At 42.3% G+C, this 20,182-nt stretch overlaps 1 protein-coding gene across 1 annotated transcript; it reads left to right on the plus strand.

Annotated features, from left to right (window-relative positions):
- Positions 1-4,953: 4,953 nt before the first annotated feature.
- On the plus strand, positions 4,954-11,885 carry LOC134283984 (uncharacterized). Its single transcript, XM_062855935.1, has 3 exons — positions 4,954-5,256; positions 8,470-9,612; positions 11,769-11,885. Exons 1-3 carry the CDS (start codon positions 4,954-4,956, stop codon positions 11,883-11,885), a joined length of 1,563 nt encoding a protein of 520 aa, XP_062711919.1.
- The last annotated feature ends 8,297 nt before the right edge of the window (positions 11,886-20,182 follow it).

Below are 20,182 nucleotides of genomic sequence, written 5' to 3' on the forward strand. Positions count from 1 at the left end.
ACTGTCCTGCGCACACCTCTGCGTTTCAGTTCTTGACAAAATGCGCCATGCAAGACAAACTCGTCGTGTCGAACATCGCTTTATCTGCTCCAACGGTCCAATCGGTCCCTTCAACGATCTGGAATTAAGCGACACTTTGTTGACCGCTTCTACTGTCTTCCCCACCAGATGCACTTTTCCCGGCTTTTTGGGATGTACCACCACCACGCTGATATGTAACCGTTTCGGGATCGATCCGGCCTGTGCAAGTTCGCCAGTAGATGGTTCTGCCTAGTTTCGACCGGACGGCGATCACCGATCCTGGATATCCAAGAAGCGTACTAATGGATCAGGATTTGCGGGCCATCACGTGATAATTCAGTCACTGGTGATAGTCCTCGCAGGTGAGTGTCCGCCGATGACCTCTGACATGGAGACCACTGCGCTAGTGGGCACACACAACGCGTTCTTTAGGACTGTGTGATATGCGCTGACCACCCTACGGTATATCAGGCTAGTGTGAGTACTCTTGAATCACCCCACGTTCCGGTTGACCCGCTGTCCAGGTAACTCAGAGCAGTTGTGTTACGCCTTAAATTTTCAATAAATGAGTTATATATTTTGATGGGCACAATCCAAAACACAATATAACTGAATGCTCAAATCTGGTTTACAATCATATTCCACAAACCATCAGATTGGGAACTCCTGTCTCTTTCGGATGGTACAGCACTAATAATAGACCACAAACGACACCGCCGTCAACGGCATCCCAGCTGTAAGTACTGAACTGCTTCCTCTACATATTCTACGATTGTAAGTACCTACCTACAGCAGCGGTACATCTATATAGAATACCCAACCCGCGCGCCGTCGTCGTCGGGAGTCGTGTAGCTTGTGAAAATTAAAGTGTACTCATCGGGACAAGCTTTTAAAGCGTTTTCGATCCGAAACGCTTCCCCTGAATGTAGACCAAGCGGAAAAACTATTCTATAAGACCATCACCACGAGACCACACCGCACCGCCGCACCATCGGCGTCGTCGTCGTCGTCGTCGTCGTCGTCGTCGAATATAGCAACTAGTAGTGTAACTTCGTTCCACTTGTGAAAACCACACTGACTGTGGTTCACTATAGGTACTACTGATCTGGGTGGAGGCAAGTAGTGGGTATGGTAAGTTGTTTTGTATGAACCAGGCAATTTCCGCCAACCGTTTTGTTGGAAAACTCGATCCTTTCTAATTTCTTCCTGCTGCTGATGTCAATAGAACGCGCGTTGGGGTGGTAGGTATTGTTAGATGATAACCATCCATTCAATTAGTGAAAATTTCATGGGAAATTGTTCATAAACTTGAGATTGTTCATAGTTGACATTTAATATTTTTTGAGTGCCATTGTTGAATGGATCTCGTCTCAGCTGATGATGTGGTAAAGGTGATGTGCAGCTAGGTATTCACTAAGACTAATGCTGGGGTGTCTAGGCTCGATTCCGGTTCGTTCCACACACTTTTTGTAATGGAAATGGACATAGAGAAGAATGGTAAAGAAAACTCTATCAATAACCGTGGATGAACTCATAGAATCCTGAGAAGCAGTGAAGCTGGAAATTTGTTCTATTCTAAACGTAATACAAAGAAAAATAATAAGAAGATGACGAAAAAGAAGAATAAGAAGAAGAAGCAGAAGAAGAAGGAGGGGGAATAAACAGGAGAGGAGTTTATTTCAAGTGGATGTATTGTCTAGTTTAACTGAAAATTCATTTAATTTACACCTGACACATTGCTGATGTAACCAAAAAATGTTTGTTATATGTACATTTCAAAAGATCAATTAGAAATAAACTGACATTTCATTAACTTTACTTGTCATTTTTGAAGAGATGAAGTTGGGACAAAGGAATCAACAATTTTACGACCAGAAGTTATCCTGAGCACTTTAAACACTCATCTTTTAAATACTTCTGCCAACATGAATTTAAACGAGACAATGATATGCCAATCAATGTCTACTTGGTACGAATTTTATCGACCATCACATGTGAGCTCGCAGTCAGTGCTGCTGACATTTCACCGGCTTCCGCACCACACTCACTTGACTTCCAAAGTGAATTACTATCAAAATGAACAAAAGTTGATCATTTTTTTTCTGTTCTGTCCCGGTTGCCCTTTCCGCAAAACTGTTTCGTCCAAATGGCGCGCCCCTTGTCAAATGATGCTTCAACAATAACCGGCTCTTCAGTGACAGACAGGCTCTTTACTGTCGTCCACGTCTGGGCTGGTTGACTGACTGACTGGCTGGCAGGGATGGGCAGCGCCGAGTGGCAGACAACAGGTAGCATAATAGAACTTTCCACTTTTTGAAAACTATGTACTTGTGCACTTTATCCAGGCGATGGGGACATCAACTCAGCACACGTAGGGGAGAACGGAGTGGGATGCGTCTTCTATGTAGAAGCCACAGTTCTTACGGAATACGAATCATAAATATTATGCCATGTACAGTACACGGACTTCAACACGGACTCACCACTCCTGGGTGCCATGGACGGACAGACCTTCCGAAGTGCAATGTAACTGCCGGCTTAGAATAACACTATTGTTGCGGACACCAGCAGCGATGAAGATGGTCACCCTAGTAATTCTACTCTACCGTGATATTTGCTGCAGGGCGATGAACAATAGCAGTGGTCTCTGTAGCTATGATAGATTGACAGTGTGTAATAGGACGTGGAACGAAACACTACGATTGAATTATATAAAAGTTATTAAAAATCTATTCTAAAATGAAAGTTGGACAGAGGACAAACAGACTAAAAATTGGACTAGAAATGTAAGTTTTTTTTGTTGAATTTCTTAACTAAATCTAAATTTGTACTTATAATTAAAATAAACTATATACAGCTCAAAGCAAGCTCCAAGCATAACAGTGAGTTTCGCTGTGGGAATCCGAACGTCTACCTCTCCAACAAACTTTGAGATTTCTAATTAGAAATCGGATCTCGCAGGATTAAGAGCCACCTGCTAAAAATGTCGCGACCGAGACGAAATACCGATAAATCGTTGGAGAATTGTTGCCCATGTGGTCTTCCAGATTCGGGCAAGATGGTGGAATGCGAGCGATGTCTAATTTATCACCACTACACAATTTAGCGTGGTTCAAAAAATCGTTTTTGCTCCACACCGCTTATTCGATTCCTAACCAGATTATATGCCTTCTCTCAAAATTTGAGCTCATTTGGTTGAAAATTGAGACTGCACAAGCCCATCAAAGTTTGTATGGGAATTACTATGGGAAAATGATGTTTTTCATTCAATCGACCGTAGCATTTCCCCAAGTGCCCTAGTGGGTTAGTCGACCCTTGGCAATCCTAGGCTACTCTATCAGCTACAACTTTGCCGAAAACCGCATTCAAATCGGACGCCTCATTAATTAGTTATCGATTTGTATCCAACTAAGCAAACTTTAACAGTGATCCTCCAGCTTCCCAGCAGGCAACATTGCTGCTTATGGCGCCAAAGATAGCACACTGAAATCATGGCTACTATGTTCCACTGCAAAATGCAGTGATGCCCACCGATTAGTTTAACCATCATGAGTAAAGATTTCGATTCTGGATAAAAACACTAGTTTACAGCATTTTTGAACTCGGTAAGCTGATGATCATTTTTAGTGTAGAATCATGCCCTGAGTTCGAAAACGCGAAAGAAAAAAATTACAGTAGAGCGGAAATTTTTTCGACTTTCCATACAAGGTTGATGATTGGAAATCGATTTTTGTTCTATTTTTAAGCAAAGTCGCTCACTTCAAACATCTCATTCTCCGTAATCAATGCTCCGATTGAGCTGAAATTTTTACTGTATGTCGCCTACATATGATATGTCAAATAAACGTCGAGAAAGAATTTTTAAATTGTTTTTTTCTCATTGAAAAAAATACATTTCTTCAAAATTTTTTGGGAATTTCGCTAAAATTTAAGGAGATTGTCCCTAAAACTCGCCAATATCTTGAATTTCATCAATCTGACGCAAAACCTGTATTCAGATGATCGAATGGTATTGTATTCAGCTTTTAATTTATGCAAAAAGATTTAAAATTGGTTGAACAAAACGCAGTATATTTGAATTTAAGTAAATTGCATATTTTGAAAAGTTGTAAAGCTCGATATTGAGCTAAAACTCAAAAACTGTTCTACTTAAAATTTTTTGAAGGTCGGTTTCGAAATCAGCGCTAAATTGTGCTTCAAAAATTTTGGTCGTTGACATAAGTTCACGACTTTCGTTTTATTTTGTAAACTTGTGAAATCGGTAACTAATTAATGAGGCGTCCGATTTGAATGCGGTCTTCTGTAAAGTTGTAGCTGATAGAGTAGCCTAGGATTACCAAGGGTCAACTAACCCACTAGGGCACTTAGGAAAATGTTACGATGGATTGAATGAAAAACATCGTTTTCCCATAGTAATCCCCATACAAACTTTGAAGGGCTTGTGCAGTCTTAATTTTCAACCAAATGAGCTCAAATTTTGGGAGAAGGCATATAATCTGGTTAGGAATCGAATAAGCGGTGTGGAGCAAAAACGATTTTTTGAACCACGCTACTACACATGTGCCGATGTAGGTGATAGCATTGCTAACGACGATCGGCAATTTGTTTGCAAAACGTGCACACAGCTCGCAATTGTCTCGCATGGTAGCAGATCAGGTAGATCATCAACCTCAAGTACGCGCGCGGCACGAGCCGCACTCGAGCTGCAACGATTGGAGGAAGAAAAACAATTACATGCGAAGCAACTTGCTGATGAAGGGTACAGGGAGAAATCACAACGGGAGAAAGCTTTCCAGTTGGAACAACAGTTCTTAGCCAAGAAGTATGACTTGCTGCTTTCTCCCAGTGCCTAGCAATGACCATACGCGTTGCACTTTAGGTTCAACGGTAGCAGCACCAGTTTCGACCGTTCAAGCCAAGGTTTCCGACGCTATGACTTTACTCCCACCGTCAGCCGATCGCCTCACCGAAGAATTCGCCCAACTTCAGGAGAGAATGGAACGCCTGCAGCAGAAGTTGCGATCAGCTTCGAATCATGCCGATCCGCCTGCAACCAGCATTCCCAAATCGCAACCACTAATGTCGCAAGGCCTGCCAACTTCCAGATCCCAACATCTGCTAGTTCCACCGCTGCAGTACCAGCCAATTCGTAGCCAACCGGCAATTACTTGGAACCCTCGGTTGTTCGCTAGCACGCGGACGTCCACCCTGCCGTCTAGGACAGAAACCCCGTTCGTCAGTGCACATATTCACTCAATACCGCAACCCATACATTTGACCGAACCATGTACACCCCCCCACGTCCGCCGGCCGTGTCCCATGATTTCCAACCATCGATTGGGAGCACCCCCTTGGCATATCAGAGCCTAAGTCGCCCCTCCGTGCAAACAGTCTCGAGTTTCCTTTCGCCAGTCGTTACTCCCTCCATTCAGTCAACGCCGCAACATCCCCAGCAGTTATTCAATGGTCCCAACCCTCAACAGCTTGCAGCCAGACACGCCGTTCCCAAGGACCTGCCTCTCTTTTCGGGCGACCCTGTTGAGTGGCCGTTGTTTTTTAGCAGTTATCGCAATTCAATGGAAATGTGTGGCTTTTCGGACGGGGAAAATCTTCTGAGACTACAACGCTGTCCGAAAGGAAATGCCATGGAAGCTGTAAGGAGTTTTTTGCTGAACCCATCATCGGTACCAATCGTTATTGACACGCTGCAAACCCTGTACGGGAGACCGGAACTCATCATCAATTCCCTTTTGCTTAAAGTTCGCGGTATGCCAGCCCCTAGGACCGACAAATTGGATACGTTGATCATATTCGGATTGGCGTGCAAAAATTTGTGTGCGCATCTACAAGCAGCTGGACAACTGGCCCATCTCGCGAATCCATCCCTTCTACAGGAACTAATTGAGAAGCTTCCTCCTAGTTTGAGATTGGATTGGGCAATGTACAAACGTGGATTCCCCGTTGCGGACCTAACAACATTTGGTAGTTTCATGTCGAATCTCGTATCAGCCGCAAGTGATGTAACGTTTTCACACGTAGCAGACAACACGACCAAGGAAGAAAAAAGACAGCCGAGGGAGAAGCTGTTTGTGAATACGCATTCAACGGACAACATGGAACGAAGAGAGGAACCGTTCGGCGGAACAAATGCAAGTGAACGAAAGGACGCACCCGTGAAGTCATGTCCCATCTGCCAGGAACCAGGACACAAAGCTAGGGATTGTTCTACGTTTCGTGAGATGAGTTTGAATGATCGTTGGAAAAGTGTCCAAGAACGCTATCTTTGTCGCCGTTGCTTGATAGGCCACGGTAAATTCCCCTGTAAGGCTTCTGTGTGCGGCTATGACGGTTGTGAGGAGCGACATCATAAACTCCTACATCCTGGAAAACCCGGAGCTTCTTCGGTAACGTTGTCAAAACAACGATTGCCGCTCATCATCAGTCAGGTCACACTGTGCTGTTTCGAGTAGTTCCAGTAACACTTTATGGAAAAGGAATCTCATTGAACACCTACGCATTCCTTGATGACGGATCGTCTTCAACGTTGATTGACATAGAAATAGCCGAGGAGTTGGGATTGAGCGGAGACATACATCCGCTGTGCTTACAATGGACCAATGATATCGAGAGGACAGAGAAAAACTCGCGTGTCGTTCGGTTGGACATCTCAGGCACAAATGCGTCGAAACTGTTCACTATGAGGGAAGTACATACAGTGAAAAACCTCAGTCTTCCAGTTCAAACACTGTCAGCGAAAGAACTTTGTGAAAAATACGTTCATCTACGTGGTCTGCCCATCCAAAGTTACATTGATGCGCGCCCTAGGATCCTTATTGGTTTGGATAACAGTCATTTGAAAGCCGTCCTAAAACTGCGAGAAAGGGGGAAAGATGCACCAATTGCTGCTAAGACCAGGCTCGGATGGACTATCTATGGGAAAATCCCGGGACCAATGGATCAAGTACATCGACAGCTGCACATTTGCGCACAAACTCCTGAACAACAATTACACGATTTAGTGAATCAGTTCTTCTCCTTGGAAAACGTTGGAGTTACTTTATCGCCGCTATTGGAGAGTGATGAGGAGAAACGAACGCGCAAAATTCTAGAAGAGACGACAACTCGCACCTCTTCGGGTCGTTATCAATCAGGACTTTTATGAAAATACGATTTCGTAGAGTTCAACAACAGTCGTCCAATGGCAGAAAGAAGATTGCAGTGTCTTGAGCGTCGTTTACAGGCAAACCCCGAACTGTACGCGAGCGTGAAACAATTGCTTGCTGATTATCAAACTAAGGGGTACGCCCATAAAGCTACCGCTAACGAACTTCAGAATGCCAATCCAAAACGCACCTGGTATCTTCCACTCGGTGTCGTCGCCAATCCTCGGAAACCTGGGAAACTACGCTTGATCTGGGACGCAGCCGCTAAAGCCGGAGGTCAATCATTCAACTCGATGTTGTTGTCTGGTCCAGATCTTCTTACACCTCTTTCTTCAGTGCTGTGTCGTTTCAGACAAAGAAAAGTTGCAGTTAGCGCAGACATTCGAGAAATGTTTCATCAGGTTGAAATACGACCTGAGGATCGTCAGGCGCAACGATTTCTCTGGAGGGACGATGCTAGCAAACCACCAGAAGTATTCATCATGGATGTAGCTATTTTTGGATCGACCTGTTCGCCTTGTACCGCGCAATACGTAAAAAACAGGAACGCAGTGGAACATGCTGATCAACATCCACAGGCTTCAGCTGCAATAATTGAGAATACCTACGTAGACGACGTACTATTCAGCTTGGATACTGAAGAAGAGGCAATACAGCTTGCTGAAGAGGTCAAATTCGTTAATTCGAAAGCAGGTTTCGATACTCGCAATTGGTTGTCGAACTCTGCAGAGATTCTGGAACAAGTCGGCGATAAAGGTGAGGAACAGACGAAAAGTTTCAAAGCTGACAAACTGGAGAACTAGTGACATGGTTGCCAGAAGAGGATACATTCGTTTTCGAAGGACTTTTCAAGCCGGAAATTCTACTATCGCTGAATAACTGCTCCACTCCAACAAAAAGGGAACTACTTCGTATTGTTATGAGCATTTTTGACCCACTTGGACTTATAGCGATAATTGTCATCCACGGGAAAATTTTAATACAGAACGTATGGCGATCTGGAACGGCGTGGGATCAACCAATCTCCGATGATCTTCGTGACCAATGGATGCGATGGACTGGTCTCCTGAAAGAACTAGAACGCATTAAAATTCCAAGATGTTACTTTCCCGGATACGACCCCAGCAGTTTCGAGAACATAGAACTTCACGTTTTTGTGGACGCCAGCGAAGAAGCGTACGCATGTACTGCATACTTTAGGATTTTCGACCAGGGAAGAGTTAGATGTTCTCTCGTATCGGCAAAAACTAAAGTTGCTCCGTTGAAACCTTTGTCCATCCCGAAGTTGGAGCTGCAGGCAGCAGTCATCGGCGCAAGGCTAGCAAGAACAGTCATGGAGAACCATTCACTGAAAATTGCTAAACGTGTACTGTGGACTGACTCTAGCACTGTACTCTCCTGGCTGCGGTCAGATGTCCGAAAGTATCGACAGTTTGTAGCTCATCGGGTCTCAGAAATTCTAGACCTTACGACAGTAGACGAATGGCGTTGGATTCCCACTCGTCTGAACGTGGCTGACGATGCAACAAAATGGGGAAAAGGACCCCAAATTGACGAAAGCAGTCGTTGGTTCCGAGCTCCAGATTTTTTGTACTATCCTCCGGACACCTGGCCTCTACAAGATACACCTGTTCCCAGCACAGTCGAAGAAATTCGTCCAGTTCATGTGCACCGAGAAGTATCGAAGTTTCGACTGATAGACTTTGGGAGGTTTTCCAAATGGGAGAGGATGCTGCGTTCCATCGCCTACGTCCATAAATTCATCAGCGTGTTGCGTCAACGAATTGAGGGTGAATCAACTACGAAACGACTCAACCTGTTGAGCCAGGACGATTTGGTGAAGGCAGAAATGATAATTTGGAAGCAGATTCAACTCGATCAGTATGCCGTGGAAATAGTCAAGATGCGAAGAAATCAGCAACTCCCACCAAACCAACGAGAACATCTAGATCGAAACAGCAAACTTCGTCAAATTTCTCCGTACTTGGATGAACACGGTGTGGTTCGTATGGAATCCAGAATAGCAAATGCGGTTCACTTCACCAGGGATTTCAAATATCCAGTCATCCTTCCAAAGGACCATCCCGGAACGATGCTAGTGATCGACTGGTATCATCGGCAGTATCAGCATCACAGTAACGAAACGGTTGTGAACGAAATGAAGCAGAGATATCACGTATCGAGACTGAGAGAAGTGTTGAAGAAGGTCAAGAAGAATTGTATGTGGTGTAAAGTTCACTCGGCAACACCGAAGGTTCCGAGAATGGCCCCGTTACCTGTAGCAAGGATCACACCACATGTAAGAGCGTTCACCTACACGGGGGTCGACTATTTTGGACCGCTGCTCATCAAACAAGGCCGCTCGGATGTGAAACGTTGGGTAGCTCTCTTTACCTGCCTGACGATACGAGCTGTCCATTTGGAGCCGGTAACAAGCATGTCAACGGAATCCTGTAAAATTGCAATACGGAGATTTGTATCACGTAGGGGTGCTCCAAAGGAAATCTACAGTGATCAGGGGACGAATTTCTTGGGAGCCAGCCGAGAATTAGCCCAGCAGTGCAGCGAGATCAACCGTAGGTTGGCCAATACATTCACCAACACCGTAACACAGTGGCGTTTCAACCCTCCATCAGCGCCGCATATGGGGGGGGGGCTCTGGGAACGCATGGTTCGGTCCGTGAAATGTGCACTTTCAGCGGTACGCAAACCCAACGACGAAACGTTTCTTACCCTGTTAGCGGAGGCAGAATCGATGGTCAATTCCAGGCCACTAACTTACATGCCCGTTGACTCCGAAAATCAGGCCGCTTTAACTCCAAACTGTTTCCTAATGTTGAGTACAAGTGGCGTCAATCAACCGGCAACGTACATGGTAGAAGAGGGCTCAGCGAGTGCCTCAAACTGGAACATGCTACAATACATGCTGGATCAATTCTGGCACCGATGGGTTAAATAATATTTACCCACCATAACCAAACGAACTAAGTGGTTCGCTGACTGCAAGCCCGTAGAGACTGGCGACTTGGTAGTCGTTGTTGAAGAACAGCAGAGGAATGGTTGGATACGAGGAAGAGTGCTTAGAGTTATCCCTGGACGCGATGGACGCGTTAGAAGTGCGGGGGTCAAAACGGCGAGTACCATTCTTCGGCGACCGGTGACGAAGCTAGCTGTCCTGGAAGTCGGCGGTACAGCTCAAGGGAATCTCGAGCAATACAGGGCGGGGAATGTTGCGGACACCAGCAGCGATGAAGATGGTCACCCTAGTAATTCTACTCTACCGTGATATTTGCTGCAGGGCGGTGAACAATAGCAGTGGTCTCTGTAGCTATGATAGATTGACAGTGTGTAATAGGACGTGGAATGAAACACTACGATTGAATTACCGTGGGTACACAGTCATGGATCACTTAGTGGTATTTTTGACCTTCAAAATTCAATTAAAAGTAAAAGAAAACAAAAACAACGACTTTGAAGGCACCGTTGGCTATGTTTTGATTCGAACTTTTCATTCCCGATCCATTTGAAGTATAATCGCAAGTCATTTTCGCGTAAAAAAGGAATATTTCACTGTTTACAAAATGCCTTATTATGGATCAGCTCCACAGAGTCCCACACATTATGGATCAATTTTTGCCATATTATGGATCAGTGCAAAACTACTCAAAATTCCAACTCTAATAATAAATTTGCGTTTGTAAGGCTAAACTACGCAGTGCATTGATTATTTTAATGATGGAGTGCCCGATTTTAAAACAGGAATAAAGAGAAAACATTAAAAAGTCCCGAATCCATTTACTTCGATAGAGGTGCGCAACTAGGTTTCAGTGATGCTCTCCATTTTAAGTGTTATTTTTACAACTCTGTGTTTCAAGACACCTGGTTTTCAAGGTTACATGTTTTTTAATGATACTTTTGATACTTTAAGGTAAGAATATTGTATCAAGAGCGTTCAGTGGAGCAAAAAATCTATATTTGTTTAAAGTGATTCATAATAGCGTCAAACGATCAGTTTTTGGGTCACATTATGGATCACTGTTGAAAGTCACATTATTTTAGTATTTGAATCCCAGAATGAAACAAAACTTCTTTTAATAGATGCATACATATCTTATCCATCTTATCAAACGTGTACGAGCGATTTTTATATCAAAATTGATGGATTTCGACACTTTTAGAGCTTACCGCTGCAGGAGTAACTCTTATGGAATTCGGCTGTTTACTGGCAGATGTGAGAGGAAAACACTATCGTTGCATTAAAATACATTTTATTTTTAGATTGAACTCTTGTAAATGACTTTTTATCTCAGAAAACAAATAGGATCATGCTACAAAAATAAATTTCGTGCCGAAATATATGTTTTGAACAAGATATTCGACTTTAAACATCAAAGTGATCCGTAACTGTGTGTGATCCATAACTGTGTAGGGACGGTATATAAAAGTTATTAAAAATCTATTCTAAAATCAAAGTTGGACAGAGGACAAACAGACTAAAAATTGGACTAGAAATGTAAGTTTTTTTTGTTGAATTTCTTAACTAAATCTAAATTTGTACTGATAATTAAAATGAACTAATTACAGCTCAAAGCAAGCTCCAAGCATAACAGTGAGTTTCGCTGTGGGAATCCGAACGTCTACCTCTCCAACAACTGTGGATGGCAAGAATCCACCAAACAGAGTAACCCCAATTCAATGTGATAAGCGACTCGTGTCAAATAATATATGATCGAGAGGGCGAAAAAGATGCTCGATCGTTGGGCACCTGGGCACTAGAGAGCAGAGACAGGAGAAGTTAGCTGTGCGTGAAGTTCTTACCACGGCACGTGCTAGCGTAGGGAATTTCATTTCATCCTTTCTAGCGCGCAGGGAGAGGCCATGGATGGAAGGTGGGCAATGAAGGCCATTTACAAGAACAGAGATAAGCTTTCTGCCAAGGAGGTGACTGTGCAGCAGCCTGGTTCCCTCATAAAGGTTGCATCCTCGAAGTCGAACATTAGCAAGGACCTCAAGCAGACCTCGTTAAGACTTCATAAGTTAACGAAGACAGCCAAGCAGGACCATGATAAACTCATCACAAGTGCGCAGAAGCAAAGCCCGTGAAGCCGAAGCCAGTCCAGACAAAGGCTTTTCCATTTACGGGTAGCCCGAAGGGTACACCTGGCGCGACTGCTTACGGCCAGCAATGAGTTAACTACATCGGCTGTTTTCCTACTCTCCGCATCGACCAATGTGGCGCTAGTTTCCATGCGCGAAAAATCGCTAAAAGTAAATCGCAAAAATATTGTATGGCGAATAGCATCTTAAGGCAAATTTATCGAAGTGGAATACATTATTCGAAAAAATATTTGGTAGTGGTTGTGCACAATGGTGACTACTATTAAGCCTACCAAATATTTTTTTCAGTAAAAGCTTTCTATTTCAAGTAATTCAAGTTTAGATGCTTTTCACCATACAAAATAAAATTGATTTACTCCTGCTGATCAACTGTGGGTGTGCGCCAAGCGGGTAGTCCATTGCAGAAGTGTGCGAGTAAGCAGTTTCGAGAGGAGCTACCAGACGGAGCTGGCAAAGCCGGGAGGTTTTGAACTCCAAAAGAGAAGGGAAGTTATGCCTGCAAGTCGGACCCCGGCTTGGCATCCCGGAAAGTTTAGAAAGGTGAACCTGAGTAGGGAGTGCTGACCTTGTGGAGGTCCTCAGCCACCACAGGTTAGGGAAGGTCATTGGAAGAATTTCCTCCTTGTCCCTAGTGGACAGGAATAAAAGAAAAGGAAAAATTAAAAAAAAAACAGGAGTGCAGGAAAAGATTGCCAAGGACAAGAGGAGGGCAGGTGCCAAGCGTGAAAAGGGTGATGCGCTCGTCATAAAGACGGGCAAGTCAAAGTACTCGCAAGTCTTGAAGGCGATGGGGAGGAATGCCAAGCTCATGAACTCGGCGTATTCGTACGGGTGAAATAATTATCAAACTTTGGTATGGGGGGCTCGGCTTTAGACACGATACTATTTACCGACAGCTACCGTGATAAGCTGGAAAGAGGTCCTATAGGCAAATGTGCTTAAGGATGACAAGGGTGCACTGCACCGCGTCGCTCAACGCACTTCGTGTTACTGTCGGAATGATGCCTTTCGGCATCCTAATCGGAGAGAACATTGAGTACTTAGAAATGCCCGGCACGAGAAGCATACGTAGGCTAGCCAGGGTAGCCTAACCCGAGCAAAGGTGGATAACTAAGCGATATCATTTTAATAATGCCGGGGCCCGTAGCATAGTGGCTACACGTTCACTTCATAAGTGGATGGTCATGGGTTCGATCTCAGCCCCGGCACTTGCAATTTTTCGTCAGTTGCTCTTCCCCCCGAGAGCAGCTGACATCTGACCCTCTAACGGTAACTCATAATGGACCCCCATTCGGACTGGACTGGAGAAGGAACAAGAGCCAGACATCAGCATCCTCGTGCTCATCATTCTACCCATGGATAGGGTAGAAAAGTGACAGCAGCGCAAAGGCAACCAGTTCGATATGGTTAGAATAGAGCAATCGGTTGGCGCCACCAAACGGTGGGTGAAGGGGTGAGGAAAAGAATGAAACTGTTTTGACTTTCCCCCAAGAAACGTCAAAATCCGAACCGGTTATTACTGCCCGCCGTCGCCATTACCGCTCGCGGATAAGTGGATTGCAGTCGCTCACGCAGTGCCCTAGTGGACAAAAGAGCTGTAAATTAGGTTAAGTGGATAAAGGATAAACAAATCTTTTTGATACTAAACTATGTTATCGGTATTATCATTTTATTATTCTTGTTATCATTTTTTTTCAATTGATGATAACAAAATTAGTTATCAATAATTTTGGTCTATCGCGATATCATAAAAATACTAAATGCTAACAAAATATGTTATCAGTTTCCAAACGCACATTTCAAAGCTTTCCCAAAACTGAGAGTCTGGTTGAGTTCGAATCTAAAAAATAAATTCCGTTTTCCATCTTCAATGTGACAACTGCAGTATGAAAGCGTAGCCTTCAACCACTCTCCCTCTCACTGAGTTCAGTTGGTTTAGGGGCTATCGGCTGCCACCGATAATCACTCGATCATGGTTCGAAACCCACTGGGCGCAATAGTTGAAAACATGGGTTATAGTAATAAGATTTTTTCTTCCAACTGCTAACTATGTAGGGAAAGTAGATTTTTACTATTTTGGTCGATAAAATAGCTCTGAATGATATAGACTGATTCAGAAATTATAAAAACACTTTGTTTATTAAATAAAATGAAGTGCTATAATGATTTTTATGCAATTCAGTATCATAATTTCTAATTTATTGAACTCATTTTGGTATCATAATGGCCAACTTTTCCGAATTGGTTCATAATGCAACTGAAATGAGTTGCATAATGAAAAATAGTTGCATAATGTTCATAATGCAACTCATTTGAGTTGCATTATGAACATTATGCAACTCAAATGAGTTGTATAATGAAAAAAATCATTGCATAAAATTTTGTATGGAACTCGTTGCAAAACTCGATTTTTTCAGCACTCTTCGTATTTATCCAACTCGGCAAGCCTCGTTGGATAAATGTACGACTCGTGCTGAAAAAATTAACTTTTTGCAACTCGTTACATAAATAACTATTACCAACTTCTTTCAGAATATAGCATATTGTACCCCATATTTTAATGTTTCCCTCCAATTGTTTTGATATTTTGAAGAACAGTCGAGTTCTTTAACAATTGACTTCATTCTCCAAATTTGCATTTGCACGATGGTGTTTTTTTAATATTATTTAAATTTTAAATACCCAAAATTATCTAAATGTTTATCACATTCGCTTTCCCAAAAAGTTTTCTATGGAATGCCTTGATCAAAATCTGGTAAAAATCGATAAAGACTTCTCCAAAGCATTTTTTTCCGAGATCAAGTGTCTTATTTTTTTAAGGTTTTCTACGAAACATAAGAACTACCACACAGTTTCTTAGCTTTGCTGAACTAAATGCGTTTAAACAAATTTATTTTTTCGGCTCATTCGATCCTTCAGATGGCAAAGCTTGTCATACCATAAAAACGAATGCAGTACCCGAGCAGGAATGAATAACTGCAACATAACTGGAGAATACCAAAATCAGGTATCATACCAAGACAAGGTATTGGTTGGTTATCCAGGTATCGAAAATAACTTATTTTGGTATTTGGTAGGTATTGATGCAATACCTCAACGAGTTATTGGGTTGGTGTTGAGGATGGTTTGAGGTATTATTCAATTGTGGAAAAATCGCTATTTGTATGGAAAAATCGCCGATTTTTATTCAGGTATTGCCATACCTGATGTCATTATTCATGCGTTATGCACAGAATACACACCAGTTATTATTTTAGGTATTTTACCTCTTATGCAGGGCTACTTAATACCTCATTCAGGTTGTAGGTATACGGTTTTCCATACCTGAGTTAGTTATTCTTCAGCTATTTTCTCCTGCTCGGGTAGGCAGTAATTAAGACATTCGTTTGCTTAACGTTTGCTGCTACCGGTACTGTTGAGAAATTTCAAACAAAAAAATTGCATTGAGAAGGCCCGTAATGATGGCTCTTGATCAAATATTCCAGTAAAAATTACTCTTACCAATCGAGGAATATTTTTTCTTATCGATACAGTAATTTTTATTGTGAATGGAAAATAAACATTAAAATTGTGAGATTTTTTTCTTTTCTACAATGCTAAGTTTTTAGATCACTTTGTGCAACTTAAAATTTTAGTCATCTAGTTTATAGAGCCCTGTTTTTGAACTTTTACCACAAAAATCAATAAATTTGGTATTATTTGCTTTGTTAGCATGTTTACTTTAAGAAGAAACGTTTTTGTATATTGTGCTCAAATTGAAATGGCAGCCAATCGTTAGTGTATTTATAATTTCTGAAACAGTCTATAACTAAATGATAACAAAACCTGTTATCAATCAGCTGTATTTTTTCATGTTGATAAATGAATGTAATATTGAATAAAATATTCTATAACATAATTAGTTATCAACTTGAACTCAATGAAAACTTAACTTCTTATCATTTTGATATTCATGGAGTGAATTTGAGTTATCATTTTTGTAATGTTGGCTCTTAATTTATCCTAAACAAACATAATTATCAAACGAATGATAACCAGGCTACAGAACTTGTTATCATTTTGTTATCCGCTTTTGCTCGGGAAACGATCAAGTAGTGGCGTGCGTTGGCTAATTCCTATTCCGACGGTAGATAATTGGGTCATACAGGTGCAATGTGAAAGTAAAACTCCACCTGACCCAGATTTTTTCGAATTATAACTGCTTACGACAGTATCTTCTCTGTTTCGGTCAAGCAGAATGGCAAGAGTGCCCGATGTGCGCAGGTTTTGAACCAACTGCGAAACACGATTTGTTGGTGTGCCCGTGATTGAATAGTAATTAACCAAATGCTTGCCACATGTGGTGGGAACACGACTCCGGAAATCTTGCCCAGAAGTTCTGCGAGAGATATTCGGGCTAGAACGCCATTTTATCGGTTATCACCCATTTCGAATCGGAATTATAGAGTAGGTGGGGCGTGAATTCGAGAAGTGGCTAGATCAGCCACAACCAAAAGGTGGGCTCAGGCAGAGTACAAAGCAGGCTAAGCAGGCCCTGTGGTCGAATCAGTCCTTCTCACAGTTGGCTGCGTGGTAGTCGCGTAGTATCCCCGGATTCTCGAAGATCCCATATTGGCACGTCCTTCTGCGGTGAAGCTGATAAGGTAGGCACGCCGCAGTATCAGTTCTTGATATCGTCAGTACACAGCAGGAATGCAGGTGTGCTGTAGGCCTTTCCCGCCTTCCGTGGACATAGGGAGCGGTGAGATCACTTAGGAAGCTGGAAATACGCCTGTACCATACCTTAGAGATACCCTAAAAAGAGTCACGAAATCCGTAGCTGCAAGATTAGGCATCTAACCTCTAAGGTTCGTGTTGCACTTGCCCCTTTACCTCCTGATGCCCCGGGAAGACGATTGGCCTCGCGGCAGTGGGTAAAACGTAGGGTACGACTTAGGGTTCAGTTGGGAAAGTAATTACTTTTGTTCCGTTCCGTTCCCCAGCGTGGGCCTCTTCCTCTCTTATCGGGACGATGGCCAAAACTTGATCAATTTGTTCGTCGAGTCATTGTGCAACGTACGAAATCTTCACATGTAAGAACCGAGCAGAAGGGCATACCTTACGAATACCGTGCAAAGAGCAACCTGTGCTCTAATACCTCAAGTTGGCATTGCTATGAGAACACCACAATAACAATTGGAGGTATTTGAGCAAAGTTAGTTATTGATGTGGTATTATTCATAAGGCTGGGAAAATAACTGAAGAACAAGATTTGTTATTACATCATGGAGCTATCGAAAAATGTTCAATTTAATAGCAAGAAATGTTATTACTTCGTTATTTCATACCTTCTGGATAACAAATAGAGCACTTGAAATTTATGGTATGCATTCATTATAGAAATAACAAAACTTGTTATTTTTCAGGTGTTATTTATAGAAAATTATGGTATTCATTTTTGCTATTTTGCCTCTTATGTCCACCTAATGAAGGCCATATCAAGGTATAATGTTATTTAGTATTAATACCTCGATATGTTATTGTGTTGCTATTCTTTTCTGCTATTGGCGATATGAATGCTGCGCCGCTCTGTTGACCCTATACAAGGGGCCTGCAACTCTAAACCATCGTTAGTATACGAAAATACTACAAAATACTACGGAAATATTTTCATCGTAGCAATCCGATTGCTTTGATCGGTAAATTTAATTATGACAAAATGTCACTAGCTTGACCCTATAAGTAGTAGAAAAAACCTTGTTGCCAATTACGTCGACTTGCTCCGACCTAGTTTTGCATGCACTTCTTCGGCCTAGCGCAGAACTCAGTGAAGATGGCCCAGCATTCTGTCGAAGGACATAGCGGTTTTAGTGTTCCTCAGCAGAGGAATTCAGCAGTGGTGAAGCTATGGGTGCGCTTGTCTGCACTCCGAGCCGGGGGACACTGGTTGGGTCCGTAGTGTTCCGCAGGTTGTCGGCCCACAAGGTTAGTCGTTTCGGTGGTTCACATTTTAATCAATTTTGGAATAGTTAGCGATTGAGAACCAATAGATGTTTTCGACGAATTATTCGACGGAATTGGTGTAAAGAGTTTTATTTGATTAGTGTCGAAACATCTAAAATCTGACTAGAAATGACTGAGTTAATAACGCTCAAAATCTTCACTTTGAACCGACGCGACCGATTTTAAGAAATTTGAAATTTCAATCGGTATAAGGGGCTGTCCATAAATCACGTGGTCAAGGGGGGGGGTCGGCCAATAATCATTTAGTATGGACAAATTAAAAATTTTTTATGGACAAATGACCACGCGAGGGGGTGGTTGAAAAGTCCCAAAAAAATGACCACGTGGTTTATGGACAGCCCCTAAAAAAAGTGAAATGTATCCTACATAAAAAATATTACCAATAACCCAAACCGGCGCATTTGACACCGCCTCCCCGGTCTCGTCTGGCATATTTTCCATTGTTGTGTGTTTCTGGCAGCAACAGCAGCTGGAGATGGGCACTGAGGTGGGATGTTGTTGGCCGGTTGGGACTGCAGGTGGATCCATCAGAGCCCGGCCCGCAGTCCGGGCATCCAACCAGCCAGCGCAGCGACAGGATGATGTCCTTCGCTTCCGTAAAGGAAAATTTTACCGCTACCTGAGCAGCTCAAATTGATACACATATGTTATACAATCTGTTGCTGAAATAGAATATTGATCGTACATTTTTGTCCGTCTCCCTATGTACCTCTACTGAGATAACGCAGGAACGAACGGGACTGGACGAGAAGGCGGATTTTGATGGAGGATGCGGATGGTGTTATGTTACCGAGCAAAACGATGCACCCTCCTCTGCTGATCTGGGAGAGTTAGCCAAGGCAAAGGTTCAGGTCATCATTATGCGATTGCTGGTAGGGAATATGCGTAATGAGCTGGAAAAGGGTAGCAAAATAAAATGCTGAATTGCCAATTAAAAAAAAATGTTGGCATATTTGTCATACATGGGCTTCCCCGAAAAAATGCGGGGCGAACTGATCTATTAAAAAGACATTTACCTAATGAAGAATAATGTTGTTCGCTTATCCCGTAGACCTGGCTTCAAATTGATACAAAGAAGCAAGAAGAAGCAGAAAGACGTCATAGCTGTGCTGTGGTTGTTATGATGCTATTAAATGCAGTGTCGCGAATCATAAATTATACATGCATGGTAAGGTTTACCTCCAGGCAGAAATTATATCTTCTTCCAACAATGATGCCACTATTTCTTGGATTTAGTGCATATAAATGTGGACAAAGTTGAAACAAATATTTTCATACAATGAACGATTGAAGGGACAAGAAGTTAAATTCATAAGAGAGTTTCAATTTTAGACCTTGTACCGACCTTTCGAACCCTCAAAGCAGAATACCCTCTTCGAATGAGTGTAATCAGTTTTGTACCTTTCAATTCCTCCCTAATTGCTGACACTGACACTGAGGAAAATTAGAAGTGGTAGTCGAAATACGCGCATCTGTCAAAGGATAAGCAATTAGGGCGGAATTAAAAGGTACAAAACTAATTACACTCATTCGAATTCAATTCTAGAGTTAAATACATAACTCTGGACAAATTTTGTGATAAACTATAAATAATAAAAAATGATAACTAGATTATCCCAAGGGAGCCAATTCTTTTTGAATTTCCAGGAAAATTCTTAAGGATATTATCAGAAAAACTGGAAGCAATTTAAAAAAAATGCATAAAAAATTATGATAATTAATCCATTGAAAAAAAAAATCTTTTGAAGATTCTTAGAGTAAGCTGTCTGGAAAAAAATATGCAGTATTATTAAAGTTGTAGAAAAAAACACAGCATGAAATTCCTGGAGGAAATTTATGGAGAAAATCCTAAAAAGTAGAAGAAGAATTTCACAACA

This window comes from Aedes albopictus, chromosome 1 (genome assembly GCF_035046485.1).
Source record: "Aedes albopictus strain Foshan chromosome 1, AalbF5, whole genome shotgun sequence".
NCBI lineage: Eukaryota > Metazoa > Arthropoda > Insecta > Diptera > Culicidae > Aedes > Aedes albopictus.